At 35.6% G+C, this 13,808-nt stretch overlaps 2 protein-coding genes across 2 annotated transcripts; one reads left to right on the forward strand and one right to left on the reverse strand.

Moving 5' to 3' along the window:
* The first annotated feature begins 4,643 nt into the window (after window positions 1-4,643).
* On the forward strand, window positions 4,644-8,075 carry LOC119987070 (laccase-1). Its single transcript, XM_038831800.1, has 5 exons — window positions 4,644-4,796; window positions 4,932-5,083; window positions 6,115-6,356; window positions 6,730-6,858; window positions 6,938-8,075. Exons 1-5 carry the CDS (start codon window positions 4,677-4,679, stop codon window positions 8,044-8,046), a joined length of 1,752 nt encoding a protein of 583 aa, XP_038687728.1. The 5' UTR covers window positions 4,644-4,676; the 3' UTR covers window positions 8,047-8,075.
* Window positions 8,076-8,538: 463 nt separating this feature from the next.
* Window positions 8,539-9,797, reverse strand: LOC119986977. Its single transcript, XM_038831663.1, has 4 exons — window positions 9,772-9,797; window positions 9,500-9,627; window positions 8,809-9,160; window positions 8,539-8,721 (listed from the first exon to the last, which is right to left on the reverse strand). Exons 1-4 carry the CDS (start codon window positions 9,795-9,797, stop codon window positions 8,568-8,570), a joined length of 660 nt encoding a protein of 219 aa, XP_038687591.1. The 3' UTR covers window positions 8,539-8,567.
* Between the last annotated feature and the right edge of the window lie 4,011 nt (window positions 9,798-13,808).

Below are 13,808 nucleotides of genomic sequence, written 5' to 3' on the forward strand. Positions count from 1 at the left end.
CTATCTCTACATTGAACATATTCATACCATCTTAAACGATTTTCTTGTAATTTATGTCCAATAAGTACCACTCCTACCTTATTGCGGGTCGTACAGCTTACCTATAGAATTTTTCCTTCAAACATAAGGGAATCCTTCAGTCGCATAAAACCCCAAATGCACTCTTCCACTTACCCCGCCCATTTTTAATCCTATCAACTACATCAACACTTATATCTCCGTCTGCTTGAAAAATCGAACCAATATATTTAAAAGCCTTACTTCTTATTACTTCTCTTCCAACTAATTTGATTGCTTGTTCGCTCCATTATCTACCCTTACTAAACTTACATTTCATTCATTCATTCTCTTTGATCCAAATTGAGAATATTTTCAGGGCCCATGTCTGTTTGTGCATGAAAAACATTGAACATATATTTCATATAATAAGGACATAAATATGAAAACAAAAATGAAAAAAAAATTTGGAAGCTCCCTCGATATTGTATATAGAGGTCCATTAGCAACTACCTATTATTGCTTAAATCTTCGAGGACTATGGACCCTCCACTCAAATGTGTGGCTGGTTTGATATTTACAAGACACTAGCATGCAAGTGGTAGACTGGTAGTAGTCCCATCACAGAAGATTCCAGATAATTTCGTCATCTTATTCTTATTGTGTAGCTCTTTTTTAAGTACCCCCTTTCATTGTCGAAGTAATTTGGTTCTAAATAGTGATGGAACTCTTTGTTTTAACTCAGAATAATATTATACAAGTTTGCCATTTAAATATTCAATATGAGCATAAATTCACACTCGGACAGAATATTCCCACTTGACGACATAATAAATTAAATAAAGGTTCAGCGTGTGATTCCAATGAAAATCAAACTCACGATCTTCTAAATATATATATATGATTATAAGAACAAATTTAGGGTTTCCAAAAGTAACTTATAAAAGTCAAATGTAGTTGTATATGAATATGATCATGAGTGGCTTATCCAAAGGGGAAAAAATGATCATGAGTGGGGCAATATATATACATATTTCAGGGTCTTTCTCTCTCCAAAAGTGGCTTTTAGCATTAAGATTGGGAGTCAATAATTTAACGAAAATGATACATATCTCATCCGCTGCTATTTCAGTTATCCCAAATGTTAAGTTGGATCGATGGTATCTAAGTGAATTTATGGGCTCTACATATCCCACATGATACACATGAAATCATGTACATACAACTCAATCCCTTTCTTTACTGCTAATTTAATATATGACGTTTTGCAAATACTTTTGATGTTGTCAAAATAACCCTACCAATCATACATGGACACGTGGCACCTCTGAGCTAGTTAGGCAAAAGTTATCCAGCTGGACATTAGTAAGAAAGTACCTCGGGACCGACTGAGGTAGCTTTCTAGATACCAACCGAGGATAATTATACCTAACCCAACCGAGGTAGGCTGCCATACTAGACTGAGATGAGTTCACCCTTATGCGACCAAGGTACATTACGTCCATCTGATCATGGTAAAGTACAACTTCAATATAATAATGTCCTAATAGGACACTAACTCCTAGCAGGGTCCAACTCCACTTTGGAGAGGAACACGGATGGGGTTTGCCCTCCGAGAAATTCTCGTGAGAATCAATGAGAGAGAGTTCAACTCCTACTATAACAAGAATACTTCAGTTCATATAAAAAGGGCACCTCAAACGCCAGGAAAACATTCTAACTATTGGACTCAAAATTACTTACTGAGTAAGAGGCAAAGCTCCGAGCAATGAGCCATCCTCCCAAGTTTAGTCCCATACTAACTTGAGCGTCAGAAAGGTCCCCCGAGCACACCCTCAGAGTCATACCGTAGCTTATGTTTGCTTCTTGTGGCAGGAAGGAGAGGAAATACTCACTAGTGAAGAAGGAATTCAACTACTCTGGTTCGGTCTGACTTGGCTGATCCGTTTGATAGGTCGATCCTATTCCAGACGTCATCAACTTTAATTATTAACTTTTCCCCGAAAGAATAGCCACTCTCTCTAAAATCTTGTTTGGTGAAATATTCTGTCCTACCACCTTAAGATGCTCTAATAGGCCAAAAGTGAAAGAATAATTAGCATTTGAAAAAAAAGAAGTTACTCAATAATACAAGACTAGTCGCTTAATCATGTAGTGTGTGTATATATGTACATAATTAATGTAATTAGGTCAACACTACTTGACTTGTTATTTTCTGCTCATTTGACGGACTTGTTGTATGTATATGCTGTATGCATGTGCTCCTTTGATTGATCTACTTCATAATCTACATATTTAATTAATACTAATATTTAAATTAAAGTCTCCATCGTCCGGCTACAAATTATCTAATATATATTATTATTAGCTTCAACCTTATTTTAAGCCTAAGTTTGGGAGAATATGTAGTTTGCGGTGATTGGGCACGGGATATATGGTTCTTACTATATTCTCTTTCAAATAGGTCTTGATTCTTGAAAGGAGGAGTGTTGGACAATGGACAACCAATAGACGTCTATTATTAAATTCACCCGACAGTACCTAATTTTTGAAATCCCATAAAAAATATATATATGTAAATTTTTTATTTGTACTTATGCTTAATTAGTTGAATCTATGTTATGCTAAAGTATGCATTGATTATTAATTAACTGCGCTGTTAAATTAAAATATAATTGGCCTCTAAGGATGGTCACCTTAATTAAATTAGGTTGGTGGTGTAGGGCTGCATAGGAACCCAGCAATGTCTCTCCAAATAATATTAATTTTCTCTTTGTAATATCTTGGCATATATATATATATATATATATATATATATATATATATATATATATACATATGTAATTACAACTAGTTCAATATATAGCCAAATCAAGACCCAATTAGTGTACCACCCCACTTAACAATAGGAAGCTACAACGAAATTGTGTTGTCTATTGGTGAATCAATAAAGAGTCTAACTTGGTCCAAAGTGTGTTGCCATACATGAATGAATTGAAAACTCACCAACCCACCTTTCATTGTCATTATCATTATCTCAACCTTAATTGGAGTGGGTTACATGAATTTCTTAGAAAAAGAATGGAAATCTAATAGCTCTATTCATTTTTGCCGTTCATTTCTATCTAATATTATTTTTCATTTAATCCATATTCTTTCCTAGTACTTCAATTTATGTGTTTTTAGGTTTTCATCCTCGCTTCTTGCTGTCTCATATATATATATATATATATATATATATATATATATATATATATATATATTCTTTTGATTCTTCTCACCGTTGTGCCACTATTTCTACATTGTACATGCACATACAATCTTAAACATTTTCTCTCAACTTATCTTCAATTGGTGCTACTCCTACATTATATCTAATAATATCATTTTTTTTATCTTATGTGCCCCACACATCCTTCGAAACATTCACATTTCTACTACATGCATTTTTAGATATGTTGTCTCTTAATTTAAATTCTTTGAACTCTAAGAGTTGCATCCACATCTCGAGTTTTGAATTGACTCTCACTATTGTCTCATCTACTAGAATTATATTATCCGCAAACAACATGTACCAAGATACCTCACCTTGATATGTGGTGTGAGTTGATCCATCACCAACCCACCTTTGATTTTATTTTTTTAATTAATTAATTTAATCTCATTTTACTTTTTAGTTCTTGTATCACAACCACCATCACTTTTTGACCCATAAGAATCCGAATATTGTATTAAGAGACATTAAGAACATGACAAATGTGAAGTATTATTGAACTTTTTTTGGGAATTAGAGAGAACATATAATGAAGCATGGTTGTACATGTAGGTCTCAATACAAGTTACATAAAGGGACAAGTTTTAAAATCGCCCCTTAACTTTAGTAAATGGATTAATTTACTCCCTAAATTTCATTTAGGATCACTTTAATCCCTCAGCTTCCAAGGCTATAGTCCGTTAGCCCCTGCGCAAAATTTCTGTCTGTTTTAACTGATGTGGCAGTTTTTTCTGACATGGCACCGAAATTAAGTTATTCGCAAATGACATGTAAAAAATATAGGATAATTTGATATGTTATAACAATTTACAAGGGACTTGAATTAACAAGTTTTATAACTACAAGGGTAAATTGACCCTAAAAAATAACTACACTTTATCATATGTCATGTAGCTAATGGAAAAATATGTTACATCAGTTAAAATAGACGGAAATTTGACCAAAGGGCTAACAGACTATAATCTTGGAAGTTGAAGAGCTAAATTGATCCTAAATGAAATTTAGAGGATAAATTAAACTATTCACAAAAGTTTAGGGGTCATTTCAAAACTTCTCCCTTACATGAAATTATTTTTCTTTGGTGAATAATCAAAAGCATTCTAAGCTATATATGTGACAAATTTCATTCAAATTATAGTGATTGTTTGAACATATATATATGTTATATGTTATATGTTATATGTTATATATATAATACATATCCTGTCACATTTTCACCTACCCATCCAGGATCCAACCTCACAAGAACGTGTCTTCATGGAAAATTATTGAAAGAGAATGTCCATATAATAAATAAAATTCAAAGCATTATAAATTTAATCAAGCAAAATCCCCAAGTATAAATACTGATGTGTGCATGTCCAAGTCTCTGCAGGTTATACAAGAGGTGTTCTAAGAGACAAAAATGGAGGTTTATTACCAGCAATATTGCAGGGTTTTCATGGTGGCAATAATACTACTGCTCTTGATAGTACTGCCTTCTGGTTCTTCATCCCCGGCGACGACTCGCCGCCTTCATTTTAGTGTAATTTTTAAGCTACCGTAATTATATGAACGTATTGTAGTTAGTTTTATTGTAATTTGTTTCACTTATGCAGAGATTGAAGGGTTAATTATATGTATGTATATAAAGTGTTGTGTTTTGTTGTATTGTTTGCAGCTTGAATGGAAGGAGGTGACTCGTTTGTGTCACACAAAGTCACTTCTAACAGTGAATGGACAATATCCAGGACCAACTATTGCTGTTCATGAAGGTGATAATGTTGAAATTAAGGTCACAAACCGTATTGACCAGAATACTACCTTGCACTGGTGAGTATATACATACATATACATATACATATACATATATATATATATAATATACTTCAATAATTTGTTCTTTTAATAAAAAGTATGTCTTGATAGAAGTGGATATGTTATTTTCTTTTCATTGGGATATATGGTTGAAAACTTTCCGCCAATTTCTAGCTAGACTAATAAGGGAGTTTAGTTATCAATTTTTCATAGTTGCCTAGTTGGTGTATCTCTTTTGGACCTGAAAATTCCTAAGTTCGGTTCTCAGTAGGAGTAATATCTTTATGGTAACGTATTGGATTTTGACCCGACTTATCCTATCGTCAAGTGAACAACTTCTGTGTGCGAAGTCATGACAGCCCGAATTTCTCGGTTACCAAAAAAAAAATCAGAGTCAGTTAATTTGCAAGTTCTCTCCACAATCATATCAGTTGTATTGGTGTGTGTTGATCTGATATTTTTCCCTTCACCATGTACAGTTGTTTGACCCTAATCAATCTCTTCTTCCCCACAAAGTTTGTCTCTTATCTCAACAAATATTCTGTCTTTTATTTCCTTTGGAATAATATCTCTCACTCCAAATCACTCATTCAAACAATGATTAATTTGTTGTTGATGCACCTACCTGTTGGCCTTTTTTAGTTCATATGGGTTTTTATATTTCAAAAGAGAACAATTGTTACCAAACTCCAATATCAAGCCAAGAATAGATGATTTGTTTCACGTATTTTTTTATAAAGTGGAACTCATCCAATTATCCACCGAACAAGGTCATGTTTTATGTATTTCTCTATCAATAACAAGAAAATGAGAAACTAATTAATACAGGGTTGAAACCAATTTGTCCTTTTACTTTGCTTCTATTCTCTGTTGATTTGAAAGCATCTGTCTCTCTCAATTATTTTCTCTTGGGGGTATTCATGGTAGCATATTAAATACTAAAAAATATGAACAAGACAAAATAAGAGAATGTTAAGCCTAAACCAAACAAGATTCCCAATTTGGTTACTCATATATGTATGTATGGTTTTGTTGTGTTGTGGTAGGCATGGAATAAGGCAGCTGAGAACAGGATGGGCAGATGGTCCAGCATATGTGACACAATGCCCAATCAGAGGAGGCCAATCTTATACATACAAGTTCACTGTTATAGACCAAAGAGGCACCCTCTTGTGGCATGCTCACTATGCTTGGCAAAGAGCTTCTGTCTATGGTGCTTTCATCATCTACCCTCGCATGCCCTATCCATTCTCCCCCAGAGTCCAAGCTGATTTCCCCATCATATTTGGTAATATATATATATATATATATATATATACGATATACGTATACATATAAAAAGGCTTGACATTTTTGAACTAAGAAGCTTTAGCCGGGATGGTGAAGTTGACTGTGGCAACTCCTTGTAAGTGCGAGAAGTTGCTAGTTCAACTCCCACACCTATCAATTTCGGTGTTATTATCTACACAGGCTTTGGCCCGGTCTTTATTGTTGCTTACGAGGAGCAAGTTGGGTTGATGGGCCCGAGTTTAGAGCTGATTCAACTGTCCGATGGACATGTTGGGTGGAAAATTCTCGGTTAAAAAAAAAAGACTTTTGACATTTTTGTCTTTTAATAGGTTTTTGAGATTCTCAAATGTTGGCTTTGTCTGTAAGTACAGGTGAATGGTGGAATGAGAATCCAGATGAAGTAGAAATTGATATGATGAAAACTGGAGCTGGACCTGTTATTTCTCAAGCTTACACTATTAATGGCTTGCCAGGACCTCTCTTTCCTTGCTCTACCAAAGGTTACATAAGAATTCTACCAGACAATTTTTATGACATAATTAGCAGGAACTTGAATCTCTTGTTGGTTATATCCTGCAGATACCTTCATCTACACAGTCGAACCGGGGAAGACGTACTTGCTTAGAATCATCAACGCAGCGCTGAACGATGAACTTTTCTTCTCCGTATCAAGGCACATGTTGACAGTTGTGGAGACTGATGCAGTGTACACAAAACCATTCAAAACCAAAGCTGTTATGGTTGCACCAGGACAGACCACAACTGTTCTACTCACTGCAGACCAAGTCCCTGACTCCACAGGCATGTTTGTAATGGCAGCCAGAGCTTATCTAACTTCAGTTTTCCCCTTCAACAATTCCACCACAACCGGCTATTTAAGGTATAAAAATATAGGTACTGGAAAGTTTAACATACCAGCTACTCCAACTAGTCTTCAATTGGACAATCTTCCTGCAATGGAAGACCATAAGTTTGCCACACAATTTGCTTTCAAGCTTCGAAGCCTTGCGACTCCTCGGTACCCATGTAGAGTCCCCAAAACAATCGACAAGCGAATCGTCACAACAATAGGCCTTCAACTTCAAGACTGCCCTGCTAATAAACCCTGCAAAGGATTCAATGGTAAGAGATACCTTGCTTCCATGAACAACCAGTCATTTGTTCGTCCATTCACATCTTTACTGGAATCACATTACAAAAACCAGAGCAAGGGAGGCTTCAATTCTGATTTCCCCGAAAAGCCACCTCATGAATTCAATTATACTGGCATTGATCCAGTGAAGGAGAACATGAACACTGAATTTGGGACTAAACTTATAGTGGTTCCATATGGTACCAGCATAGAAATAGTTCTACAAGACCAGAACTTTCTTAACCCAGAGAACCACCCAATTCATGTCCATGGACACAACTTCTTCATTGTTGGAAGAGGGTTTGGAAACTTTGATGTCAAGAAGGATCCTGTAAACTACAACCTTGTTGATCCTCCAGAGAGAAACACAGTGGCTGTTCCAATGGGGGGATGGGCTGCAATAAGAATTAAAGCAGACAATCCAGGTGTCTGGTTCATACATTGTCATCTTGAAGAACATACTTCATGGGGTCTGGCTACAGGATTCATAGTGAAAGATGGTCCACACCCTTCTCAGTCATTGCTTCCTCCTCCTGATGATCTTCCATCTTGTTGAAACTTCTTCTATATATATTAGCTAGAGTTCCTTACTTTTGTTGCCCAACTACTTGAGTAGAGTTTTGAAGTTTCTCTGTAATGATTGGTTTATGTAAGATAGAATGGTGCGTATGAATCTCTTGGGAATTGGGTTTTCTGGGTTTGTAATTCCTAAGGGGAAGTTGTAGTTTATGTGTGTTTTTCTATCTAGTGATATTGGGAAAAGGAGAGTACTAGTGACAACTTTTTTATGGTCTTTGAAAAGATAATGCACTGCCAAACATGACAATCTAACCAGGAAGCTCTTCACAATAAACGAGTAATTAGCAAACACCAATGTAGCAAGAGACTAGGTAATAGAATTTATTTTATTTTTTTAACCAAGAATTCCCCATCCCAAGCCGAAAACCCATGAGGGACGACGAGGGCCGAAGCCCACAAAGGAGAATTAACTCCATAAAACCTCCATGGGACCAAAAATTAATGAAATCACGTAGAAATTGGTGGGCGTGAAATTTTGAACTTGCTTCCTCTCGCATTTCAAGTTAGCACAGTCAATTTCACCATCCCAATAATAGAACAATTCACCAACAATTCACCAACAAGAAAAATCAAGATCACTTTTTTTTTTTTTTTTTTATAACAACAGCCACTAGACGCATAGGCAATTTCATTGTATCCTAGAGAAATTAACCTAAACATGGTTGAAATCAGCAACGTAAAAAATGTAAATCACACTATGGGAATAGGCATAGGCATACCAATTAAAATAAAGTCTTACTTTATCCCTTCTAGTTCTCCTGAAGATCTGCAAAATCCGAATTGTTGAACAATCAAGGACATAGAAGACCAGCTGCTGGTAGACGGATGAGAGCAGAACGCAGAGGCTTTGAATTTCCCGGTAGATGAATTCCAAAGGGAAGCAGAATGAGCACATCTCATGATTTCTCTCTTCTCTTGGCCGTTGGAATCCGGCCACCCAGAGAATTCAAGTCTACTGATAAACGCACACCTCTCTGAATCTCTCTGCTTGAGAATGACACTTCCATCACCGATGCTGAGATGCTGAAAGAGAGAGGGTTGAGGATTGGGCCTATGGTTATAAGCCCAAGTTCCTTTATTCACTGATTGGACTGGATAGTGTTGGACAGGTTGGAGTTGAAAGCCGGGAGTGGCCCAAGCCCAAGGCCCGAACTACATGTTTTTGGGCTTTTTCCTTCAAAGTTGCGTCATGGGCCGCTTTATTCCCAATAGCCGTTATGTATTTATGTGGTAACAGTAGTGATAGTTAACCCAAATATTAGTGGCCCAAAAGAGCCCAATTATAGGTGGCATGCTGACTCATTTGTTGACTGGGCGAAATTGAAAAAATTAGAAAAGCGGGGGACGAAACAGTTTTCGATGTATTGCGTCTTCGTTACGTTTTCACGAGACAAATGTTCAGTTCATCTCTCTCAAATCAAAAACCTAACCAGAAGAAGTTTCTCTCATCAACGGACGATTTCGACGGCATTTCTGCAGCCATCCCACTCTAATCTCCGGCGTTTCCTCTCTAAACCTTTGACGAGAGGTATTTCCATTGTTTAGCTTCCATTGAAACCTGCAGTTTTGGTGATTCATTGTTAATATCTATCTGTATCGATTTCTATCTCTGTTTCATGACTGAGTTCTATGTTAGACTAAATCAAGAGGTTGCGTTCTGTACTCCATTGAATATTGTTTATACTGGTTTGATAGTTAGTACTTGTAAGTGAAAAAACTGAAAGCCATTGCATTGTATGTAGGGAAACAAAGTTCTAGTTGACGACTTGTTTCAACTGATTTCGTTTGTGGGTTATATTTCCACTTGTTTTGTTACTGGTTATTATTGAATATTCAAAGAGATTTAATATCCCTATTGTTTTAACTAATGGATCTCCTTAACCCACTTAGAATCGCAATGGAACTACGTGAATTTTCTAACAGATATGTTATTCCATTATTTATAATCAATGGAATAACTTATTTCCATTGTTTTTGGTCACTTTAATTAGCATATACCATTTGTTTTTTAACCGGAAATAATTGAACATTCAAATAGTAATTCCATGACATTGCCTTTATATTAGTTCAGTTAATTGCCTAGTATTTGCATATTCCATTCATTACGAATCTCAGTCATTGTTAAACAATATTTCAGGATCTATTTGGAGTAGAACAAAATGTCAAGTAGTAGAAAAAGAAAAGAAAGAGCCACGAAACCAATAAAGGAGAAGAAAGTGTACCCACTTCAGTACAAGTCTAATCTTGAAGGTATTGGTAAATTGATCAAAAGCTTTAAATTCACAAAAAAACAGTTGGAGATGATCAAGAAAACTCCTTTCTGGCATATGTTCAATCAATGGATTGGAAAAGAACCAACTATTAAGCTTAGAAAGACAGATGAAAGTTTATGTGCAATCATCAAAAAGTATAATACCAATGAAGGAGCTTTCATGTTGGGGAAGAAGAAAGTTCGACTTTCAGAGCAAGACATTAAGCTTATATTTGGTGTGATATCTGGTAAAGAATTGATGAATTTAGGAAGACACCCAAAGCCTACAGACCTGGATTTTGTGAGAACAAGATTTCGAGATGTTAATATACTGAGATCAAGAAATATAAAAGCTGCTTTGGATGCAGCTATTCAAGGCAATACAGTAACCGATGCGGCTGATGTAGCAAGGCTGCTAACGTTGTACATTTGTTTGACTTTATTTTTTTCTACAAGTGGTGATACGCTTCCGTGGGCTTTCATTCAATATGTCGTCAATGTAGATGAAATGAGAAAGTATAATTGGTCGAGGGCAATCGCTAGCTATTTGATGGAATCAGTTAAGAAGTTTATAAATAACCCTGTCAAGGTTACTGGTTGTGTTACTGTGATGACGGTAAGATTATATTCAATGAAATATTAACAATTTTATAACATAGTTATGTATTTTTTTGCCTAATTATAAATTCATTTGCTTGCAGTACTGGTTTTGTGAACATACTACAATCTTCAAACCAGTTGATGGAGCAAGCTTTCCCAGATTTTTAAAGTGGAACCAGAAGAATTGGCCAAGAAAGGATTTTGACAAGACATATATTGACAAACTTAAAAAATCTGAGGTAAATAACATAGATAATCCATTGATTAACTTCAATGACGTAAGATAATAAACTGTTTCTTTAATAATGAACATGTTGTTCCACTTATTTTTTCAATAAAATTTATTATTCCACCATTTATAACAAATGAAATAAGGTTAATCCATTGTTTATTTTGTACTGAACATTATATTCCATTTATTATTTTATTGATAGTTCTTATTCCATTAGTATTATACAATGGAATTTTGTATAACATTTAGTTTGTTTTTTTCCAAATTGTGCTTGCAGGTTATTGAGAAAGAATTGAATGCAACTGATGCAGAGGATAGACTGCTTTCTGTGGATTATGTGCCATCTGACACTGAAAGTGACAGTGACACACGTTCTGCTAATCGAGGATACAACGAAGACAAAGAGGGTAATGTTGAGATTACAAATGCTGATGAGGGGGAACAATCTGGTGAGAAAGTCATGGATCCAGAGTATGGTAGAAAAACAGATGACAAAACTATAGGAGAATATGCTGACGAACTTGAACACATTGATGGATGTTGTCATGAATTATCACAATATGAGGGTAGACACTACAGCACACCTGAGAATACGCAGGAACTACATGAACAATTATCTCTAGTTGTTTCAAACACACCTAGTGCCATTGCCTACAGGGATGATGCTCGACCTTACGAAGATCTTGACATAACAAAACTGGAAGTAGCAATGAACCAGATTAGAACCATTGAGCATGAGCGGAGCTTGGAACAGCGTGAGTTGGAAGTTTTAATTGTCGAGATGAAAGCTCTCAAAGAAGCAAAACTTGAAGTTGAAAGGGAAAAATCTGAGGTTTCTCTTGAACTGCAGAGTTTAAGAATTGAAATGCAAAAAAAAGAGAATTCGGTTTTTGTTCAAAACATAGGTGAACAATCAGAGCTCTCCCATGAAGTGCAAATATTGAGGTCCAACCTGCAACAAATCCAAGCAGAGGTAGATAGCCTAAGGGGTATATTGGCTGAAAAGGAAAGGGATAATGCAGCTCTTTGTCTTAAAATACAGAGCTTGAATGATGAAAAAGTGCAGCAAGAAAAAGAAAAGAAAGTAATGTTGGATGAATTGAATAAACCAAGAACTTTGAGTGAAGCTGATGATAATGTAGGGGGAGATCCACAAGCAACCAATAGTGAGAATATTGAATTGTCAAAAACTCCTAGAGGGAGAGGGAAAGGAAAAGGAAAAGGAAGAGCAAGAGGAAGAGGTATAGGAAGAGTCAAACAAGAACCAAGATCTATGATATTACGTTTGAAGCAAAAAACTAGGTTGGATAAGTTCGATTCTGATTTCGAGTACGATTTGAAGAAGAAACCAGTAGGAAAAAAAAGATCATCATCCAATATGCAACTGGTTCCTATCAACATTGACGACTTAGAAGAATCGAAAGCGACCAAGAAGTTGAAGCCACTGCCATCAAAATCAAAAGCAAATAAATTCATCACCCCGGAGGACAATGAGAAGTTGTTACAAATTTATAAAGTCGGGAATAACGAGTAAGTTGTAATCTATCCACTGTATTTCCCATTTATTCCATTTATATTTAGCAACTAATACTAATACCATTGAAAATACTAATGGAGTAATGGCCCTTTAACATAAGATCTAACACTTTCACGTTTTTTTTCAATGGAACAATGTATTCCATTGTTTATAACCAATGGAATTACATATTATTCCATTAATTGTTTTATCACTTCAGGACAATAGTTTGGTCTGGGGAAAATTCCGTGAACTATAGTGACGCATTAGCTTTGGCTAGCACGAATATGGTGTCGAACACCGTAAGTTAATAATTAATTGGAATTTTTTTTATGTGCTTATGAATAACTGATAGCTATACCCATTGTCGCCTATAATCTACAGGTCATTGATTGTTATGCTGAAATTCTAATGAGGGTCCAACAACAACAACCGGAAGACACTCAACAACTATCAATGGGCAAATCAATTGCGTTTACATGTTCTAGTCTGGTAAATTATATGATTCATTATATAATTATATAATGACTTAAATACTAATTGTTTGATGCCTATAATTGCAGGCCTACCTCAGACTTGGAAAATTCGATGTTTTCGAGAAACTAGTAACAGACAATGTTAAAGTGGTTTATCATCAATACAGATACCTCCATTTCCCTATTCATGCACAGGGAGACCATGATGAAGCAAATCACTGGACTTTGCTCGTACTAGACACATGGGATGGAGGATGGAGACACTACAACTCATTACTGCCAAGAATTAAGGATGCAAGAGATCCTTACCTAAAAGATGCAATGGAATTCGTGAGAACTCCGTCCCCTTTTTAGCATTAATTAATCAATTATTCGTAATCTATAACCATTATCTTTATTTTCAGATAAACTTCTACAACAAGGTGATGCCAATCACACTGAATTGCAAACCAGGAAGTAATATCACAGTGATTGACTCGCCACAACAACCTCCAGGATCGTAAGGCCCAAAACTGTTATCACCCTTTAATAATATTTATCACTTAGACTACAGAATGTATATTTATCGTTAATTCACTGTTTATTATTCTAAAAACAGCGTGGATTGTGGGATATTTGTCATGTACATCATGGATTGCATCTTCAACAGACTCCCAATCCCGAA

The sequence above is a fragment of the Tripterygium wilfordii genome, chromosome 20 (assembly GCF_013401445.1).
Source record: "Tripterygium wilfordii isolate XIE 37 chromosome 20, ASM1340144v1, whole genome shotgun sequence".
Lineage (NCBI taxonomy): Eukaryota > Viridiplantae > Streptophyta > Magnoliopsida > Celastrales > Celastraceae > Tripterygium > Tripterygium wilfordii.

What these genes read in the sequence shown, in the direction of transcription:
- LOC119987070 (XM_038831800.1), top strand. Translation starts at nt 4,677, where the DNA reads ATGGAGGTTTATTACCAGCAATATTGCAGGGTTTTCATGGTGGCAATA. An exon ending in CTCGCCGCCTTCATTTTAGT is followed by an intron (nt 4,797 to 4,931) that starts GTAATTTTTAAG and finishes TATTGTTTGCAG; the next exon opens with CTTGAATGGAAGGAGGTGAC. An exon ending in TGATTTCCCCATCATATTTG is followed by an intron (nt 6,357 to 6,729) that starts GTAATATATATA and finishes CTGTAAGTACAG; the next exon opens with GTGAATGGTGGAATGAGAAT.
- LOC119986977 (XM_038831663.1), bottom strand. Translation starts at nt 9,797, where the DNA reads ATGGCTTTCAGTTTTTTCACTTACAA. An exon ending in TTCAGTTTTTTCACTTACAA is followed by an intron (nt 9,628 to 9,771) that starts GTACTAACTATC and finishes CCAAAACTGCAG; the next exon opens with GTTTCAATGGAAGCTAAACA. An exon ending in GGAGAACTAGAAGGGATAAA is followed by an intron (nt 8,722 to 8,808) that starts GTAAGACTTTAT and finishes AACCATGTTTAG; the next exon opens with GTTAATTTCTCTAGGATACA.